The sequence below is a fragment of the Pristiophorus japonicus genome, chromosome 7, assembly GCF_044704955.1.
Source record: "Pristiophorus japonicus isolate sPriJap1 chromosome 7, sPriJap1.hap1, whole genome shotgun sequence".
In the NCBI taxonomy this organism is placed as follows: domain Eukaryota; kingdom Metazoa; phylum Chordata; class Chondrichthyes; family Pristiophoridae; genus Pristiophorus; species Pristiophorus japonicus.
In genome coordinates this window covers 40,951,786-40,971,449 of record NC_091983.1, presented here as the reverse complement: position 1 = coordinate 40,971,449, position 19,664 = coordinate 40,951,786, and the positions used below count along the sequence as shown (strand labels likewise).

General features: G+C 43.7%; 1 protein-coding gene across 2 annotated transcripts in view; it reads left to right on the top strand.

The window, feature by feature from the left end:
• arhgef10 (Rho guanine nucleotide exchange factor (GEF) 10) overlaps nt 1-19,664 on the top strand; it is a 423,195-nt gene that overhangs the window by 377,668 nt on the left and 25,863 nt on the right. For both annotated transcript variants that reach the window (XM_070884917.1, XM_070884916.1), the window contains one exon: nt 9,625-9,799. In XM_070884917.1, the coding sequence (XP_070741018.1) occupies nt 9,625-9,799 (175 nt within the window). The remainder of the gene's footprint in view (nt 1-9,624; nt 9,800-19,664) is intronic.

The window sequence follows — 19,664 nt, the reverse complement described above, 5'->3', positions numbered from 1 at the left end:
GAATAGGCACTTTCTTTTAATATTATGTGGAAAGAGCATCTGCTCTGGCCCCATAGTGTCCGACTTCCTGCTGCTTTTTCATTGTAGGGATGTTTGGACTGTCCAGCATTGATCTGACAGCGGAGTTTTTGGAGGGAGGGATGGGGAGGAGCTGCTGATATGCCTGCCACCTGTGGATTTTACACTGTCGAGATCTGCTGGTCCCTGATGATGGCACATTGCTCGTATTTATTGTGGCAATCTGTACTTCCCACAGCACCTCCATACCTGTAGCACTCCCTCAAATTTGCAAGTAGTTGCATTAAAAGTCTTAATTAACTGTACTCAATTGGCATGTAATGTTTTATCCCAAACACACTTTTAGCAATAGTTATAGCCCATATATTAAAATCTGTTAGGTTTACAGTTTAAGATGTTAAATGCTAAAACTATATGCATTAATATTGAAGTAATACCTTTATTTTTTATCAGATACAATGTTGTGTATATTGTACTATCAATATTTGCTCAGAACACTGTGTGTGTGTGGATTTTTCTGGGTCTACATCCAGGTACACGGAGCACAACAAAAATGAGGCAGGTTAAGGCACATGTGTAAAGGAACTCACATGATTTTCTGATATCTGACATTCCCAGCGCCCAGGGATAGTAGGCACAGACCCAGGAAAATCTTTTTAATAAAAAAAAATATTTTGCAAGATATTTCTGATTTGGAACCCACCACCTCTTGGGCGGCTGGAGAAGCGTGAATTGTTGAGGTCAAAAAGTGTAGCTCTCAGCTGTCCAAGTCTGGACTTCTCCATTGTTTGCACTAGATCATGGGCTCTTTGTGCTGTTGTGCAAGTGGACTTGGACTGAGGGACTTTTAAGATTTTGATGGATGAGAAGCGTAAATAATGAGAATTATAAAATGATGGACATAATTACATAGATGGAGACCATTATCAAAAAGGAAAGATGGACAAGAGGGATGGGGGCTGCAAACAGAGGGCCGACATCCCAGCATGTGCCTGCATTGGATCTCCGGCGCTGACCCCACCAAAGTTCACAGGCTTGGGGGGGTGGGGGGGTGGGGAGGGGGGAAATAGTCCAGGCAGGTGCCAGCGACTTTTGAAGAGAAACTGGATTGACTGGACCTGATTCACTGGAGTTTAGAAGAATGAGAGGTGATCTCATAGAAACATATAAAATTCTGACGGGACTGGACAGGTTAGATGCAGGAAGAATGTTCCCGATGTTGGGCAAGTCCAGAACCAAGGGACACAGTCTAAGGATAAGGGGTAAGCCATTTAGGACCGAGATGAGGAGAAACTTCTTCACTCAGAGTTGTTAACCTGTGGAATTCTCTCCCGCAGAGAGTTGTTGATTCCAGTTCATTAGATATATTCAAGAGGGAGTTAGATATGGCCCTTATGGCTAAAGGGATCAAGGGGTATGGAGAGAAAGCAGGAAGAGGTATCGAGGTGAATGATCAGCCATGATCTTATTGAATGGTGGTGCAGGCTCGAAGGGCCGAATGGCCTACTCCACCTATTTTCTATGTTTCTATGTTAGGGATACAACTCTGGGATCTGCCTGCCCCAAGAGGCTGCAAACTGGCACAGAAAAGAAGAAATAAGTTCCCATTTGGAGCCTTTTCTCGGGGGCTAACTTGTGTTCCTCTACTTCGTCCAGGGTTTTAGGCCACAACCCACGCCTGGACTTTCAAGTAGGTTCCACTTCTGCCAGTGGATGGGCCAGGCTTGGGGATATGGTAGCTCTTGCCCTGGGAGTCCTGATTCTGACCACACCATTTTCTACTTTGCTGCCCTTAATTGGGGTGCATGAAGGCTCTGCCCCTTGGAAGGCTACTCAGGGAAGGCCAAGGCCTGGCATATTTGGCTCTTGATTAATGAGTGCACCTTCCCCAACCTGCCAGAGTTGCAGTCACCATGCATCTAATGGTCTGCAAATTTTTGGTTCTGCACTGTGCCTCCCAGCCCTGGACTTGCCTCCTCATCACAGCGCTGGCATCGGCTGCCAAAGCCCTTGCCCAGCGCAGAGGTTATACCGAGGACCGTTCCTTTGGGTCCTCGACATTCGAAGGCTCCTGACCTGATCTCCGCTCCCACCCTCTGGCCCTGAGATTAATCCTGCCGGTTTCGAGAGGGATTATTTAAACGAGACCCAGGAGTTAAAATGGCCCGGGCCTCACTCTGAGTTTCTCTCCCTCCTCCCCGCACCCCCACATAATCCGAATGCCCACTACAGTTAAAACTGACACCTGATATCAGCCATTCAACCAGCAAACTCTAGCACATTGCTGTTTCTTTTTAATCTAGGTGCCATTCTTCCTAACTCAGTGCTGCTATCAATTGAAAGCATTTTGCAATCTAGTCTCTGTCCACTTAATTCAAATCACTGTGCAAGTGCAGGTTGATGCCAGAATATTCCATGGTAACTGTGGAGCTGTGAATAGCTCAAGCCTTTACTTCAATTGATTTGAAACAAAGATACTACTGTTTGCCTTCCAGTTAGATGGTGTTGTGTAACTATCACTTCGTACAGTGTTTGTTCCTGTCAGATAATGAGTTGTGAAACCCCACTGCCAATATTGAAGTGACATTTCTCTTTGAACTATTGATGACACCCGTACAGAGAGAGCCTCAAACTTTAAATCTGGAAACTGACTTACTGCTACAAAAGCAATAATTACAATTACATAAATGATGCAGTGCCACGGATTGTTCTTATTACTGAAACACGGAAACAAGCAAATCTTACTTCGGCCGCATAAGTAACTGAAGATTGCTTGTCACAGTTTTGGATGTTGGCCATAATTGTAGAAGGGTACTGATAGAGGCAGGAAGAGGTTAACTTCCCAGTCGAGAGGGTGTTGAAAAGAAATATATGTACAGGTTGAACCTCCCTTATCTGGAACCCTTGGGACCTGGCCTGTTCTGGATAAGGGATTTTTCCGGACGAGGGCTGGTCACGTTAAATTGGATGGTACAGGTCCTGAACAAGGGGATATCGGGGCTGGCTGGCTTGGGGCTGGGAGTGCAGCAGAGAGATCATGGGTGGGGGGGAACGTGGACCGCTGGGTCAGGCCAGCGATTGCGGGAGTCGGCAGCTTCAATTTGTTCATGTCGGAGTTCTGCGCATGCGCCACCTGGTGGCCAGGAATGGTTCTGTATGAGGGATGGTTCCGGATAAGGGAGTTCTGGATAAGGGAGGTTCAACCTGTATAAAACTTCACCGAGCAACCAAGGTAGCAATATTATCTCAGAACACCTGTAGTGTAAGTAAGCTGGAGTCTTACATAGGTATAATTTCCCTCGTTCCTGCCATGCATGCATTTTATGGTCATAGTGTGTACCTAAATCATAATCAAGGAGTTCTCCCCAGTGTCCTGCCAATATTTGTTCCTCAGCCAACACCATTAAAACAGATTATCTGGTCATTATCTCCTTGCTGTTTGTGGGAGCTTGCTGTGCACAAATTGGCATTCCGACACTTCAAAAGTACTTAATTGGCTGTAAAGAGCTTTGGGATATGGGAAAAGATGTTATATGAATGCAAGATTTTACCTTCTTTATAACTTTCACATGTAAAATTATGCAGTTCATGTTAAAACTTAGTATGTGTGTTCAGTTTGTCAGACTCTTCATTTTACCCCTCTGAAACCTGCCACTTAGCGGAATGTGCATATGGAACCATTAGTCTGGTATGTCATGCAAATTATACTGTGTGAATTACAGGGAATGATATGAATGAGGTTACTGTACACTAAAATTGTCAACGAGCTACATAATTTTCACGGTGTAAGTGAAAAGAAGCATACTGTATTCAATTACTGGAAATAACGCAAAAAATTGTATATTTACACAACTGTAGTAGCCCCAAGGTGAGATTCTAATGTTAATCATGTTACTTTAGTAATCTACATTCTCAAAGAGCTTGAAAAATTTAGCTTTGTTTCATTTTACGACGAATGCATGTTCATACTCAGACTAATATTGCAGTAACCTTTTCTTCAGTCAAGACATGCTGTAATGTAATGTAAAGTATGTACATCATAGTAAACCCAACAGGGTTTGTATTCACTGACTGCCAATTGAGGTTGTTCCTAGGATTTGACTACACTATACACATTCAAATCATTTTATACCCTGAGCGGGCAATTTGCGCAATGAACAACACACACTCTGTATAAGCAATGAGATGTTAATTGTGAACAAACTGGGGACAGATTACTAAAGAAGCAGAGCCTTGCTTAAAGAGAGGCAATATTTCAGAGTGAGCAAAGTATTTTTAATTGAAACTCCTCTTCCAGAAAGAGAGTTTCTGTGAGGAGATTGTTTCTGTTTTACTGCTGAAAAAGTAACCTGCTGGAGATCAGTCATGTCTCGAGTCTTGTCTGATACAGAGCCGCAAGTCAACCTTTCTGGTGGCATCTGTCTTTGGCCTGCTCTCGTTGTAGTGTGTGGATTAAAAATTTTTTTATTCATTCTCTGAATGTGGGTGTTGCTGGCAAAGCCGGCATTTATTGCCCATCCCTACTTGACTTGAGAAGGTGGAGGCATTTCTTGAACTGAGCTTGCTAGGTCACTTCTCACTACATTGGTATGGTACTGGAGTCACATAGGCCAGACCAGGTAAGGACAGCAGGCTTTCTTCCTTAAAGAACCCGTTGAGATTTTACACCAATCGAATAGCTTCAAAGCCATTTTCACTGTTAAAATTTAATTCAAAATTCTCAAACTGTCAAGGAGGGATTTGAACTTGTATTCTCTGGATTATTAGTCCAGGTCTCTGGTTTACTAGTGCAGTAATATAACCACTGCACTGCCGTAGCCATATTGCAATCTGCCCTAGTCCTCGAAGTGAGTCACTGTGTGGGAACCAGCTGTGATCAGTACTGCACCAAGAAACATACACCGACCCTTGAAAGATAGTTGGCCGAAGACTAGCACACTGCGATCTGAGTGGGTTGCTTGCTGTGAATGACTTGATAAGTTTCCAGTTTTTCAACAGCAAGGCTAAGAATCTATTCTCTTCGGTGAAAAATGTTATAATCAAATTTATAGTCTTTCTGAGAGGATATTAACATTACTTTTACATTAAAGTTTTATTCCCTATTAGGATCAAATCTTCCTTCTTAAAAGCAAACCAAAGTTGGTTTTAGCAGGTACTCCTAGGTTTTAGTTACAAATATAAGAGGACCGAAATTGCCCCTTTCTATCAGGCCCATGGCTGCCTGAAGGCGATGGCCACGGGTTGGTGTGGAATAGCCGCTGAGGGTCCGCCATTTTAAAAATTGCCCTTCCTCGGGTTTGGAGCAAAGTAGAGGATTGCTCCACCCATTGCCCCGCAGGAGCGGCCCCGCCGCCGGTCTGTGCCACTGACCGCTTTCGTTGTCGGTACAATCTCTGGCTTAGCAGCGCGGCCGCACTGAAAGAGGAGGTGGTGCTGCCAGTGATGCCATGTTTTTTTTTCTCGGCTGACTGCCAGGTGGGGACAAAAATTGGGGCCGTGGGTTCAGCCAGGCCGCCAACAGACAGCCTGACAGCCCCTTTTGGGTGCCAGGCCACTGGCCCGGTCGAAACCCTCTCTGGTGACCTGTGTTTGCCGCTAAAGTTGCTGCAGAGTTCGCAGCGTCCCTCCCCTTTAACTGATGGGGAGAGAGGTTATGACGCAGCAGCACGATGACTCCATCAGCTCGGCGCTGATGACTTCCAGCATTGGCTACTCTGACCCGCCCCCACTTCCGCCCCACTACTGACGGCCACTCCGCCCCATCCCCTAATTCCGTCCCGATGATGAGGCCACTTCTGCCCCGCTCGAAAACAAAAGCACGAAGTGTTGAATTTTTCCGGTTTGGCCACTCCATGCATTGGGATGGTCGGAACACTTAGAAAATGATAGGTACGACTCGTTTCTGCCGGTGGGCAATTTCGGCCCCAAGATGTATAAGAGCACAAACTAAGTATGTTTCTGCAAGTTGAAAAGGGGAAGCATCAAAGTATTGAGTTATTTGGATAAATAGATTAAAACAAAACGGGTGCTAAAAAAGAGAGGCATATGATAGGGCTTGGGCTAACGTGAAGATAATCATTAAGGATATAGAAATCAGTGTAGGGAGGTGAAAAGGGAAGTTAGAAAGGCTCAAACGGATTATGAGAAAAGACTAGCAGGTAATATAAAAGAAAATAGTAATGATCTTTTTATGAGCATATAAAGATTAAAGGATTAGTTAGAGAGGGTAGGACCATTGAGGAATGAAGGATGCAATCTAATTGAGCTTGTGAATGTTGTAATACCTACAAGTGCAAGCAAGTATCTTTTCCATTCTGGGGGAGGAGAACTGGTATCTGATACTGACTGGCAATTAGAGCTCTAACAGACTTTCTTTTGTTTGGGGGGGAAGAAGAGTTCTGTATTATTTTCATTGCAGTGACACCACTTGCAAATTGGGCATTTTAACAAGATTGACGTCATTGTGCCATGCATTTGCTTCACTGTCAAACTCTGCTGGGAAGTGGGTGATAAGGTAGGGAGGGTTTCACAACTTGTCAAAACTGTTCCTGCATAACTTTATGTAAACTTTCATGATGGGTTGCTCGACTCAAAGTCATTAATAACATTTTATTCTGCGGTGAGTCTTGCTGCATCAACTGAACCGCAATGCAGCTCCTGACTGCAAATAACAGTGTGAGTTGGTTTCTTACCCAGGGGCATACCTTTCAAATGTCTTGTTTTCATTGGAGAGTCCTGACAGTGGGGCTGAGACAAGTAACAGTGACCTGCAGGACTGGACTGCTCGATCTGCAGTCCACAGAAAAGCACCCTTTCAACACAGGGCAGGTTGGGAGGCTAGAGGTCATCTCAGGGAAGATAGAACAAACTTGAGAATGCACTTCTGGAAAACTACCCAGAATGTGCACTTAAAAAGCACTCACTTCCCCACACACCATCCAGTAAGTAGAAAGCCATTTTACATCCACCTTACGATATTTAAAAAAAAATCTGAAGTACTTGTTCAGTTGAAGGCTTGAAAATGCAGGAGAACATTTTGGGTTTTGTTTTGAACGTATCAAGGTTGTATTAAGATTGTATCTCCTCTGGCAAAAAAGAATAAATTATAGTGGATTTGTACATTCTGATCTGGTTGAGGGGACTAAAACATTATTTAGGAAAGGTGTTTGACACACTGCCACTTCCTCTCATTAGTTCTTCCATGTATATTATTGCTTCCTCCATTTTGATCATGAGAGGCATAATCAGTTATTAATAAAGTGCATTTCTCTTCGAGCTTATGTCTATTTAATCTAGTTCCCTCCCATTTAAGGAAAGAAATGTGCAAAAGTGGGATATTTTTACCAGTCAGTACATGAGTATAACATTAATTGCAGGGGTGCAGTAGCATAGTGGTTATGTTACTGGACTAGTAATCCAGAGGCCTGGACTAATGATCTGGAGACTGAGCTCAAATCCCATCACGGCAGCTGGGGAATTTAAATTCAGTTAATTAAATAAATCTGGAATAAAATAGATGACCGCATTGCTGTTTGTGGGAGCTTATTGTGTGCAAATTGGCAGCCGTGTCTCCCACACTACAACAATGATTCAAAAAAATACTTCATTGGCTGCAAAGCGCTTCGAGACATCTGGTGGTCATGAAAGGTGATACATAAATGTAAGTCTTTCTCTTTTTAAAATCTGGAGTAAAAAGCTAGTATCAGTAATGGTGAGCATGAAGCTGTTGGATTGTCGTTAAAAACCCAAGTGGCTCACTAATGTCCTTTAGGGAAGGAAATCTGCTGTCCTTACCCGGTCTGGCCTACATGTGATTCCAGACCCACAACAATGTGGTTGGCTCTTAACTGCCCTCTGAAATGGCCAAGCAAGCCTCATCACCACCTTCTTGAGGGGCAGTTAGGAATGGCCAATAAATGCTGGCCATGCCAGCGATGCTCACATCCCAGGGATCAATAAAAAAAAATGTTGTAACTGTGAGATAACTGCTTGATTCAACATCATTATCATAGGTAGTCCCTCGGAATCGAGGAAGACTTGCTTCCACTCTTAACAGTAGTTCTTAGGTGGCTGTACAGTCCAATACGAGAACCACAGTCCCTGTCACAGGTGGGACAGATAGTCATTGAGGTGAGGGTAAGGGGTGGGTGGGACTGGTTTGCCGCACGCTCTTTCCGCTGCCTGCACTTGGTTTCTGCATGCTCTCGGTGATGAGACTCGAGGTGCTCAGCACCCTCCCGGATGCGCTTCCTCCACTTAGGGCGGTCTTTGGCCAGGGTCTCCCAGGTGTCAGTGGGGATGTTGCACTTTATCAGGGAGGCTTTGAGGGTGTCCTTGTAACATTTCTGCTGCCCACCTTTGGTTCATTTGCCATGAAGGAGTTCCGAGTAGAGCGCTTGCTTTGGGAGTTTCGTGTCTGGCATGCGAACTATGTGGCCTACCTAGCGGAATTGATCAAGTGTGGTCAGTGCATCAATGGTCTGGTTGAGGATGCTAACGTTGGTACATCTGTCCTCCCAGGAGATTTGTAGGATCTTGTGGAGACATCGTTGGTGTTATTTCTCCAGCGACTTGAGGTGTCTACTGTACATGGTCCATGTTTCTGAGCCGTACAACAGTGGCTTAATTGATTCTCTTTATATGATCTTGGCTATGTTCAGTGCTTGAACTACTTGAGGTTGAATCTCAAGCCGAGCCATGAATACTTCATGTGACTAATATATCACATGTATATTTTACTCAAACACTAACCAATAACACAGCGAGCTCCTCCCGCTGTGAGCAGATACTAATTTGCTCTCTGTTTATGAAACCCTCTTGAAGTTACAAAGTGGTTTAGCCTAGATTTCAGACAACTACTTTTGAGTATTATGTAACCATTCCAGTAATCAGAAAAAGGGAGTCAAAGCTCCCCATTGCGTTGTTTCCTCTTCCAATCTCGGACTGAGCACAAACTAAGTGGCCATGTTAGTAGTGTTCCCAAGTACAGTTGTCCGCTTCAGTCCCACCATTCTTAGCTGTGCCTTCAGCCACCAAGGCAGCATCCTAAACCCTCCACCTCAGCAACAACTTGTATTTATATAGTGCCTTTAACATAGTAAAATGTCCCAAGGTGCTGCACATGAGTGTTATCAAAAAAGATTTAACACCGAACCATGCAAGGAGATACTAGGGGGTAGATGGAGGCAGGTTTTACGGAGCATCTTAAAGGCAGAAAGAAAGCTAGAGAGGCAGAGAAGTTTAGGAAGGGAATTCCAGAGCCCAGGCACAGCTGCCAATGGTGGAGCGATTAAATTTGGAGATGGTCAAGAAGCCAGAATTGGAATAGCACAGAGATCTTGGAGGTTTGTTTGGCTGGAGGGGATTACTCCACTTCCCTCTTCAAGACCCTCCTTAAAACTCATCTCTTTGACCAAGTTTTTTGTACCCCCTCCTAATATCGTCTCCTTTGGCTCAGTGCCCTTTTTTTACTACACTTAGGATATTTTTCTACATTAAAGGCACTATACAAATGCACATTATTGTTGGCCATGATTGTTTTAGCACTGGGTGTGGATTTTAACTTCCTTTTCACTTATTATTCAATTTTTTTCCACATGTTTTCAGCAACAGTTCGAGGCGCATCAGGAAGAAGGGATGGTGATCGCGCACATGGCTGTGGCTGGCGTTGGAGTATGGATCGCCTTCAGTTCTGGATCTGCACTGCGCTTGTTTCACACAGAGACACTTGAACATCTTCAAGATATCAACATCGCCACTCCTATCCATAACATGATAACAGGTCAGTGATTAACCTGTAAATTAAAAGTCAGCAAAACTTCAGTATTTTAGTTTATTAATTCTTACTGCGAATTTAGGTGTCCCATACCATGTGTCACGCTTCATGCTGTTGCTCAATACATCTCCTGTGTTCTCAGATATGCTACAGTTTCTGCAAGCAGATCAAGTCTCTTTGTGTACAAAAATCTGCACCTTCCTTTACTGATATGGGTTAGCATCGCCCAGGTTTAAAAACTAACCCTGACGCATGGAGAATGAACCCCTTACTGGAGAATGAATTGGATGTGCACCATTTTCTCCCGTCACCTCAGAAGCAGAAAACTAACACACTGCCCCACTATTACATCCAAACTAATCACAGATTTATTTACAGAAAAAGGTACTAATTGTGCAATAGCCAAACTTGCATGATTTATTCGTTTCAAACAAAAATCAAGACCAAGGCTGGGATTTTACTGCTGGTGTGCTCACCAGCCTGTGATTTTCCTGTCCATTAAAATGAATGAGAGGAAAATCGCAGGCTGGTGATTTCACAGTCAGAAAATGCTGGCCGCAGTCTGACTATTTTGCACATTTTTGTATTGGAGTTTCTGGTGGTTTCTGTGGGATGGTTGCTCACAGACTCGGAGGCTAGGCGAATAGAGACTGAAGCCCTGGAGAGGTTTATGAGGGTTTTTTTGAAGATCAAAAAATCTTGGTGCAATAGCAATAATGAAAATGTTAATTGTTTTTAGAACTTGATAGACAAAATGGTAAAAGCTTGAATTGCTGAGCTCCTTTGTTTATTCATTCTGGGGATATGAGCATTGTTGGCAAGGCCAGCATTTATTGCACATCCCTAGTTCTCCTTGAGAAAGTGGTGATGAGCCACCGCCTTATACTTCTGCAGTGCATAATGTGAAGGTACTCCTACGGTGCTGTTAGGTAGGGAGTTCCATGATTTTGACCCAGCGACGATGAAGGAACGCCGATATATGCCCCAAGTCGGGATGATGTGTGACTTGGAGGGGAACATGGAAGTGGTGGTGTTCCCATAAACCAACTACTATAACTACGACTTGCATTTATATAGTGCCTTTAAAGTAATACGCTGCTCTTGTCCTTCTAGGTGGAAGAGGTTGTGGGTTTGGGAGTTGCTATTAAAGAAGCCTTGACTAGTTGCTGCAGTGCATCTTGTAGATGGTACAAACTGCAGTCATGGTGCACCGGTGGTGGAGGGAGTGAATGTTTAAGGTGGTGCATTGGGTGCCACTCAAGTGGGCTGCTTTGTCCTGGATGGTGTCGAGCTTCTTTGTTGTTGGAGCTGCACTCATCCAGGCAAGTGGAGAGCATTCCATTGCACTCCTGAATTGTGCCTTGTATGTGGTGAAGAGAATTTGGGCAGTCAGGAGATGAGACACTCGTCACAGATTACTCAGTCTCTGACCTGTTATAGCCACGGTATTTATGTGGCTGGTTCAGGTTCTGTTTTCAATGGTGGTCTCCAGGATGTTGATCTTGGGGGATTTGGCGATGGTAATGACATTGAATATCATGGGGAGGTGGTTAGATTCTCTCTTGTGGGAGATGGTTAATATTGTGTATGAAGAAAGAGTCCGACTGAACACTTTGAGCACTGTGAATTAAAGTGTGACCTTAGTCTTTTATTGCAGGTCTCCAGAGTACCTCTCCAACCTGTGAAGCCTTCTTAAATACCTGTGCTCCCAAGGGATTATGGAATCCCTTGGGACTCCAAGGCATGAGCCCTCTGGTGGTTGTACAGAGTAAATACAAGTCCACATATATAACAGTTAATGCCTGGCACTTGTGTGGCACGAATGTTAATTTCCACTTATCAGCCGAAGCCAGGATGTTGTCCAGACCTTGCTGCTTGTGGGCATGGATTGCTTCATTATCTGAGGAGTTGTGAGTGGAACTGAACACTGCAATCATCAGCGAACATCCTCACTTCTAACCTTATACTGGAGGGAAGGTCATTGATAAAACAGCTGAAGATGGTTACACCTAGTATACTGCCCCGAGGAACTCCTGCAGCGATGTTCTGTGGCTGAAATGATCGGCCTCCAACAACCACAACCATCTTCCTTTGTGTTGGGTATGATTACAGCCAGTGGAGAATTTTACCCCTGATTCCCATTGACTTCAATTTTATTAGTGCTCCTTGGTGCCACACTCTTTAATAAGCTGTCTTGATGTCAAGGGCAGTCACTCAGCTTACCTCTGGAATTCAACTCTTGTCCATGCATCTTCGACAGGTTGATTGGTGAGGACGAGGTCAGGTTGGCTTGTCACTCATGTTGGTTCTCTCACCACCTTCCGCTGGCCCAGTCTGGCAGCTATGTCCTTCAAGCCAACTCGGTCAGTCATGGTGCTACCGAGCCACTCTTTGACATTGAAGTCCCCCACCTAGAGTTCATTTTGTGCCCTGGCACAGAATTATGTATACTGTAAATATATTTTTTAAGTGGTGTTCAACATGGAGGAGTACTGATTCAGCAGCAAAGTGAGATAGTAATCGGCAGGATGTTTCCTTGCCCATGTTTGACCTGATGCCATGAGACTTCATCAGTGCTCACAGAAAAATTAGTAAGCCAAAGGACTGTGACAAATTTAGAATACAGCAGAGGAGGACAAAGGATTTAATTAAGAGGGGGAAAATAGAGTACGAGAGGAAGCTTGCCGGAAACATAAAAAATGACTGCAAAAGCTTCTATAGATATGTGAAGAGAAAAAGATTAGTGAAGACAAACGTTGGTCCCTTGCAGTCGGATTCAGGTGAATTTATAATGGGGAACAAAGAAATGGCAGACCAATTGAACAAGTACTTTGGTTCGATCTTCACAAAGGAAGACACAAATAACCTTCCCGATGTACTAGGGGTCCGAAGGTCTAGTGAGAAGGAGGAACTGAAGGATATTTTTATTAGGCAGGAAATTGTGTTAGGGAAATTGATGGGATTGAAGGCCAATAAATCCCCAGGGCCTGATAGACTACATCCCAGAGTACTTAAGGAAGTGGCCCTAGAAATAGTGGATGCATTGGTGATAATTTTCCAACAGTCTATCGACTCTGGATCAGTTCCTATGGACTGGAGAGTAGCTAATGTAACACCACTTTTTCAGAAGGGAGGGAGAGAGAGAAGGCGAGTAATTATAGACCGTTTAGCCTGACATCAATAGTGGGGAAAATGTTGGAATCAATTATTAAAGATGAAATAGCAGCACATTTGGAAAGCAGTGAAGGGATCGGTCCAAATCAGCATGGATTTATATGTGGTGTACTTGGACTTTCAAAAGGCTTTTGACAAGGTCCCACACATGAGATTGGTGTGCAAAATCAAAGCACATGGTATTGGGGGTAATGTACTGACATGGATAGAGAACTGGTTGGCAGACAGGAAGCAGACAGTCGGGATTAACGGGTCCTTTTCAGAATGGCAGGCAGTGACTGGTGGAGTGCCACAGGACTCAGTGCTGGGACCCCAGCTCTTGACAATATATATTAATGATCTGGATGATGGAATTGAGTGTAATATCTCCAAGTTTGCAGATGACACTAAACTGGGTGGCGGTATGAGCTGTGAGGAGGACACTAAGAGGCTGCAGGGTGCTTTGGATAGGTTAGGCAAGTGGGCAAATACATGGCAGATGTGGATAAATGTGGATAAATGTGAGGTTATCCACTTTGGGGGCAAAAACACGAAGGCAGAATAGGAAAAGGGGAGATGCAGTGAGACCTGGGTGTCATGATTCATCAGTCACTGAAGGTTGGCATGCAGGTACAGCAGGCGGTGAAGAAGGCAAATGGTATGTTGGCCTTCATAGCAAGGGATTTGAGTATAGGAGCAAGGAAGTCTTACTGCAGTTGTACAGAGCCTTGGTGAGGCCCCACCTGGAATATTGTGTTCAGTTTTGGTCTCCTAATCTGAGGAAGGACGTTCTTGCTATTGAGGAAGTGCAGTGGAGGTTCACCAGATGATCCCTGGGATGGCAGGACTGACATATGAGGAGAGACTGGATCGACTGGGCCTGTATTCACTGGTGTTTAGAAGGATGAGAGGGGATCTCCTAGAAACATATAAAATTCTGATGGGACTGGACAGGTTAGATGCAGGAAGAATGTTCCCGATGTTGGGGAAATCCAGAACCAGGGGACATAGTCGTAGGATAAGGGGTAAGCCATTTAGGACTGAGATGAGGAGGAACTTCTTCACTCAGAGTTGTAAACCTATGGAATTCCCTACCGCAGAGAGTTGATGATGCAGTTCATTGGATATATTTAAGAGGGAGTTAGATATGGCCCATGTGGCTAAAGGGATCAAGGGGTATGGAGAGAAAGCAGGAACAGGGTACTGAAGGAATGATCAGCCATGATCTTATTGAATAGTGGTGCAGGCTCGAAGGGCCGGATGGCCTACTCCTGCATCTATTTTCGATGTTTCTATGTCAGGAATGAATGTTGAGGATACACAGGACCATTCCCTCCCAACTGAAAACCACTGAGCCGCAACCTCTAGTGGGTCTGTCCTGTGGCTGGGACAGGACATACCCAGGGATAGTGATGGAGAAGTCTGGGATGTTGGCTGATAGGTATAATTCTGAGTTTGACTATATCGGGCTCTCCCAATTTTGGTACAAATCAGGAAGACTTTGCAGGGTCGACTGGGCTAGGTGCGTCCTTGTTGTGTCCTAGGTCGATGCCAAGTGGTCTGTCTGGTTTTATTATTATTGTCATTTTTTTGTAGCAGTTTAATACAACTGAGTGGTTTGCTAGGCCATTTCAGAGGGCAATGAGGAGTCAACCACATCGCTGTGGGTCTGGAATCAAATATAGGCCAGGCCAGGTAAGGACGGCAGGTTTCCTTCCCATTAGTGAAGCGGATGGGTTTTTACGGCAATCCGATAGCTTCATTATCACCATTACTGATACTAGCTTTTTATTCCAGAGTTATTTAATTAACTGAATTTAAATTCAAAAATTGCCATGGAATTTGAACTGTCTCTGGATTACTAGTTCAGGCCTGTGGATAACTAGTCCAGTAATGTAACTACATGCTACAGTACCCATGTACGGTATTTCTAACTATTATGACTTACTTGCTTGTTTGCATCTTGTAAAATAAATTCCTTTGTATTTTAATCTTAAAGCATGGTCTGTAGTGATAATTTGCAACATTTTATGGAGGCCTAAGCTAAATCCAGTAGCTAAAAGCAATTACCAAGCTGTGTTATCAAACGCATATGTAGATTCTAAGGCACGGTTAGACACTGTCAACAATATGGGGATTTGGGGCGTGCCCACAAGAGTTATCTGAAATGTGAGAGACACAATATTCTACAACAACAACTTGCATTTATGGTAAGGCCTTTAACAAACGTCTCAAGGCAGTTCACAGCAGTGTTATCAGACAAAATTTGACACTGCGTCACAGAGATATTGGAAAAGGTTGGTCATGGCGGTAGGCTTTAAGGAGCATCTTAAAGGAGGAGAGAGAGGTCGAGAGGTTAAGGGAGGGTATTCTGGAGCTTAGGGCCTTGGCAGCTGAAGGCACGGCCGCCAATGGTGGAGTGATGAAAATCGGGGATGCACAAGAGGCCAGAATTGGAGGAGCGCAGAGATCTTGGAGGGTTGTGGGGCTGGCGGAGGTTACAGAGATAGGGAGGGGCGAGGCCACGGAGGGAATTTGAAATCATTGATGAGGATTTTAAAAATCGAGGCCTTGCTGGACCAGGAGCCAATGTAGGTCAGTGAACACAGTGGCGGTAGGTGAATGGGACTTTGGCGCAAGTTAGGATACGGGTCTAGGGTAAGAAGATTAGAGGAGACCCAAAAACACAAGAGGCATCATGACAGACATGGTTTTTACAAAATGCAGTTGTGTGGCTATTGTCACCTGCTCCAGACCACCTGAAAATGGTTCAGTTCCTTCCATATGTTGATTCAAATCCCTTAGTAAGCACACTCAACTTAGTTGTTGCACCAGTGTGCATTGCGATACAGTGGCTGGGGTAAGTTCTGTTGTGCTACCAATCTCAGCCTATGAAAAAAGATTGAATGGCGGCCAGGCATCTCCCCTGAAGGGAGAGAAAATTAAAGGAAGATTTGCCCTCGGGCTGCTACTCACACCTAGTTAAAGGGGCATAAACAGAAACCTAGGTGCAAGTTGCCTATCTGTGCCTTTATCCATATTTACTGGACCAGGGAATGGTGGGGTGGGGAGAGGGGGCATGAAAATTGCCATCAAAAACTATAAGGGAGCAGCAAATAGTTAATGAACTTATGTTATCCCTTCCAATCCTTTATATATACAGGATATTCACCAGCCTATTGTATATAATGTTTATTAACACCCACTAACACAGCTGCAGTTTTCTTTGCTAGTGTATTGTGATTTCAGACCTTGAACTTTTATTTCCTTAGCAACTGTAGAGCTTCTTGCTGAATTCAACCTTTCTTCACCTGCTTTAGTCAGTCATTGTTTTAATCATGGCTGTTTTTTTGGCTTCTTGCTCCTGTTTCTCTAACTAGGTGAAGCCAGGCTGCATAATTTATAAAAACCATTGTTTCAATACACTTAATATATTAATTGAGTGGACTTTGATTCATTTTCAATAGGATTACTGTACCAAACAAATGGAATTAGTGTGTTGTTTTCAATCTCACTATGAATTTGCTTTTATGAACTCTGCAGTTCGATATAATTCATTTGTTTTGTGTGAATTCAATTTTCATTAAAATGCAGCAGCGTTTCATCACTTAGAATTGAAATCATAAAAGAATGAAGTAATTTCTTCCTCCCTCCATCCCATGTTTCCAAAATGTTCTCAAGATATGAGGGCATTTTGATGGCGTACTTCTTGAATTTTACTGTTGAACCGGCTCTCACTCCACTGACGGACAGTATTTCTGTATAATCAGCCTGGAGGAGAGGGGCAACAATGTGCCATTGACTTTGTTCCACTCTGATGGATTAGCTGAAATCGAGAACTTATAATGCGGGAAGTCCAAGGTTAAGCTTTCTTTCAGTAAGCCTGACCTGCCGTGTTCGTACGCCAGTGAAACGGGTCACTGAGTTGCCTCAATTTTAAGGGTTTCTGATTATTCCAATGATATTTCTGCTCTTCATTTTGCTCTCGATGGTACAATTTTTATTGTCAAGTAATACTAAACAAAGCATGGAATTCATTGATTTTGTAATTTAAAAATCTAAATGCAGGATGTAAGGTAGCAAATTGAACTATATCAAATTTAACAATTAGGATCTAGACATACAAACCTTTGTAGTATCTGCTATTTTTAGGATAAACTAGAGGAGCAGACAGTGTTCTTAACAGGTAGTTATGATGAGCAGTATCCTTGACTTATTTAAGACTGAGTTCTCACATCCTACATTATTTTCACATGTGATGCACATCCTCAGTGTAAAGCAATTCTATTGAGAACTATTTCCTGTTTTAGCTTTCGAAAGACTGCCGTAGTATTTTTATAGCTTTAAAAGAAAACACAACTGTATAGTTATATTTTTAGCTTCTTAAAGGAGCAAGGCGTTTTCAGAGCAGGTTCTGTCCTCAACAATTTGCATTAAAAAAACATTTGGAACTACTCCACTGCAATAAGCACTCCGAGGTCAGATATACCATAATTAGGTATAGATTGTTAAAGCTATAGGATAGTCAATAGTGGTGAACCTGTGGAATTCTCTACCACAGAAAGTAGTTGAGGCCAATTCACTAAATATATTCAAAAGGGAGTTAGATGAAGTCCTTATTACTAGGGGGATCAAGGGGTATGGCGAGAAAGCAGGAAGGGGGTACTGAAGTTGCATGTTCAGCCATGAACTCATTGAATGGCGGTGCAGGCTAGAAGGGCTGAATGGCCTACTCCTGCACCTATTTTCTATGTTTCTATGTTTCTAGACTTCAAGAGGACATAGACAGGCTGGTGGAATGAGTGGACATGTGGGAGATAAAATTTCACGCAGAAAAGTGCGAAGTGATACATTTTGGTAGAAAGAACGAGGAGAGGAAATATAAGATGGGTACAATCCTAAAGGGGGTGCATGAGCAGAGAGACCTAGGGGTATGTGTGCACAAATTGTTGAAGGTGGCAAGGCAGGTTGAGAAAGTAGTTAAAAAAGCTTACAGGATCCTGGGCTTCATAAATAGAGGTATAGAGTACAAAAGTGTGGAAATTATGATGAACCTGTATAAAACACTGGTTCGGCCCTGTCATGTATGTAACCTTTATGTAACAACACTGCAATACTGTATATACGTAAGAAATACACACCTTGACCACAGGGGGTGAACTTAGAACATAAGAACATAAGAATTAGGAACAGGAGTAGGCCATCTAGCCCCTCGAGCCTGCTCCGCCATTCAACAAGATCATGGCTGATCTGGCCGTGGACTCAGCTCCACTCACCCGCCCGCTCCCCATAACCCTTAATTCCCTTATTAGTTAAAAATCTATCTATCTGTGATTTGAATACATTCAATGAGCTAGCCTCAACTGCTTCCTTGGCAGAGAATTCTACAGATTCACAACCCTCCGGGAGAAGAAATTCCTTCTCAACTCGGTTTTAAATTGGCTCCTCCGTATTTTGAGGCTCCTAGTTCTAGTCTCCCCGACCAGTGGAAACAACCTCTCTGCCTCTATCTTGTCTATCCCTTTCATTATTTTAAATGTTTCCATAAGATCACCCCTCATCCTTCTGAACTCCAACGAGTAAAGACCCAGTCTACTCAATCTATCATCATAAGGTAACCCCCTCATCTCCGGAATCAGCCAAGTGAATCGTCTCTGTACCCCCTCCAAAGCCAGTCTTATCCTTCCTTAAGTAAGGTGACCAAAACTCCACGCAGTACTCCAGGTGCGGCCTTACCAATACCCTATACAGTTGCAGCAGGACCTCCCTGCTTTTGTACTCCATCCCTCTCGCAATGAAGGCCACATTCCATTCGCCTTCCTGATTACCTGCTGCACCTGCAAACTAACTTTTTGGGATTCATGCACAAGGACCCCCAGGCTCCTCTGCACCGCAGCATGTTGTAATTTTTCCACTTTCCAAGGTGGATGACCTCACATTTTCCGACATTGTATTCCATCTGCCAAACCTTAGCCCATTTGCTTAACCTATCTAAATCTCTTTGCAGCCTCTCTGTGTCCTCTACACAACCCGCTTTCCCACTAATCTTTGTGTCATCTGCAAATTTTGTTACACTACACTCTGTCCCCTCTTCCAGGTCATCTTTGTATATTGTAAACAGTTGTGGTCCCAGCACCGATTCCTGTGGCACACCATTAACCACCGATTTCCAACCCGAAAAGGACCCATTTATCCCGACTCTCTGCATTCTGTTAGCCAGCCAATTCTCTATCCATGCTTAATACATTTCCTCTGACTCCGCGTACCTTTATCTTCTGCAGTAACCTTTTGTGTGCCACCTTATCGAATGCCTTTTGGAAATCTAAATACACCACATCCATCGGTACACCTCTATCCACCATGCTCGTTATATCCTCAAAGAATTCCAGTAAATTAGTTAAACATGATTTCCCCTTCATGAATCCATGTTGGGTCTGCTTGATTGCACTATTCTTATCTAGATGTCCTGTATTTCTTCCTTAATGATAGCTTCAAGCATTTTCCCCACTACAGATGTTAAACTAACCGTCCTATAGTTACCTGCCTTTTGTCTGCCCCCCTTTTTAAACAGAGGCGGTACATTAGCTACTTTCCAATCTGCTGGTACCTCCCCAGAGTCCAGAGAATTTTGGTAGATTATAACGAATGCATCTGCTATAACTTCCGCCATCTCTTTTAATACCCTGGGATGCATTTCATCAGGACCAGGGGACTTGTC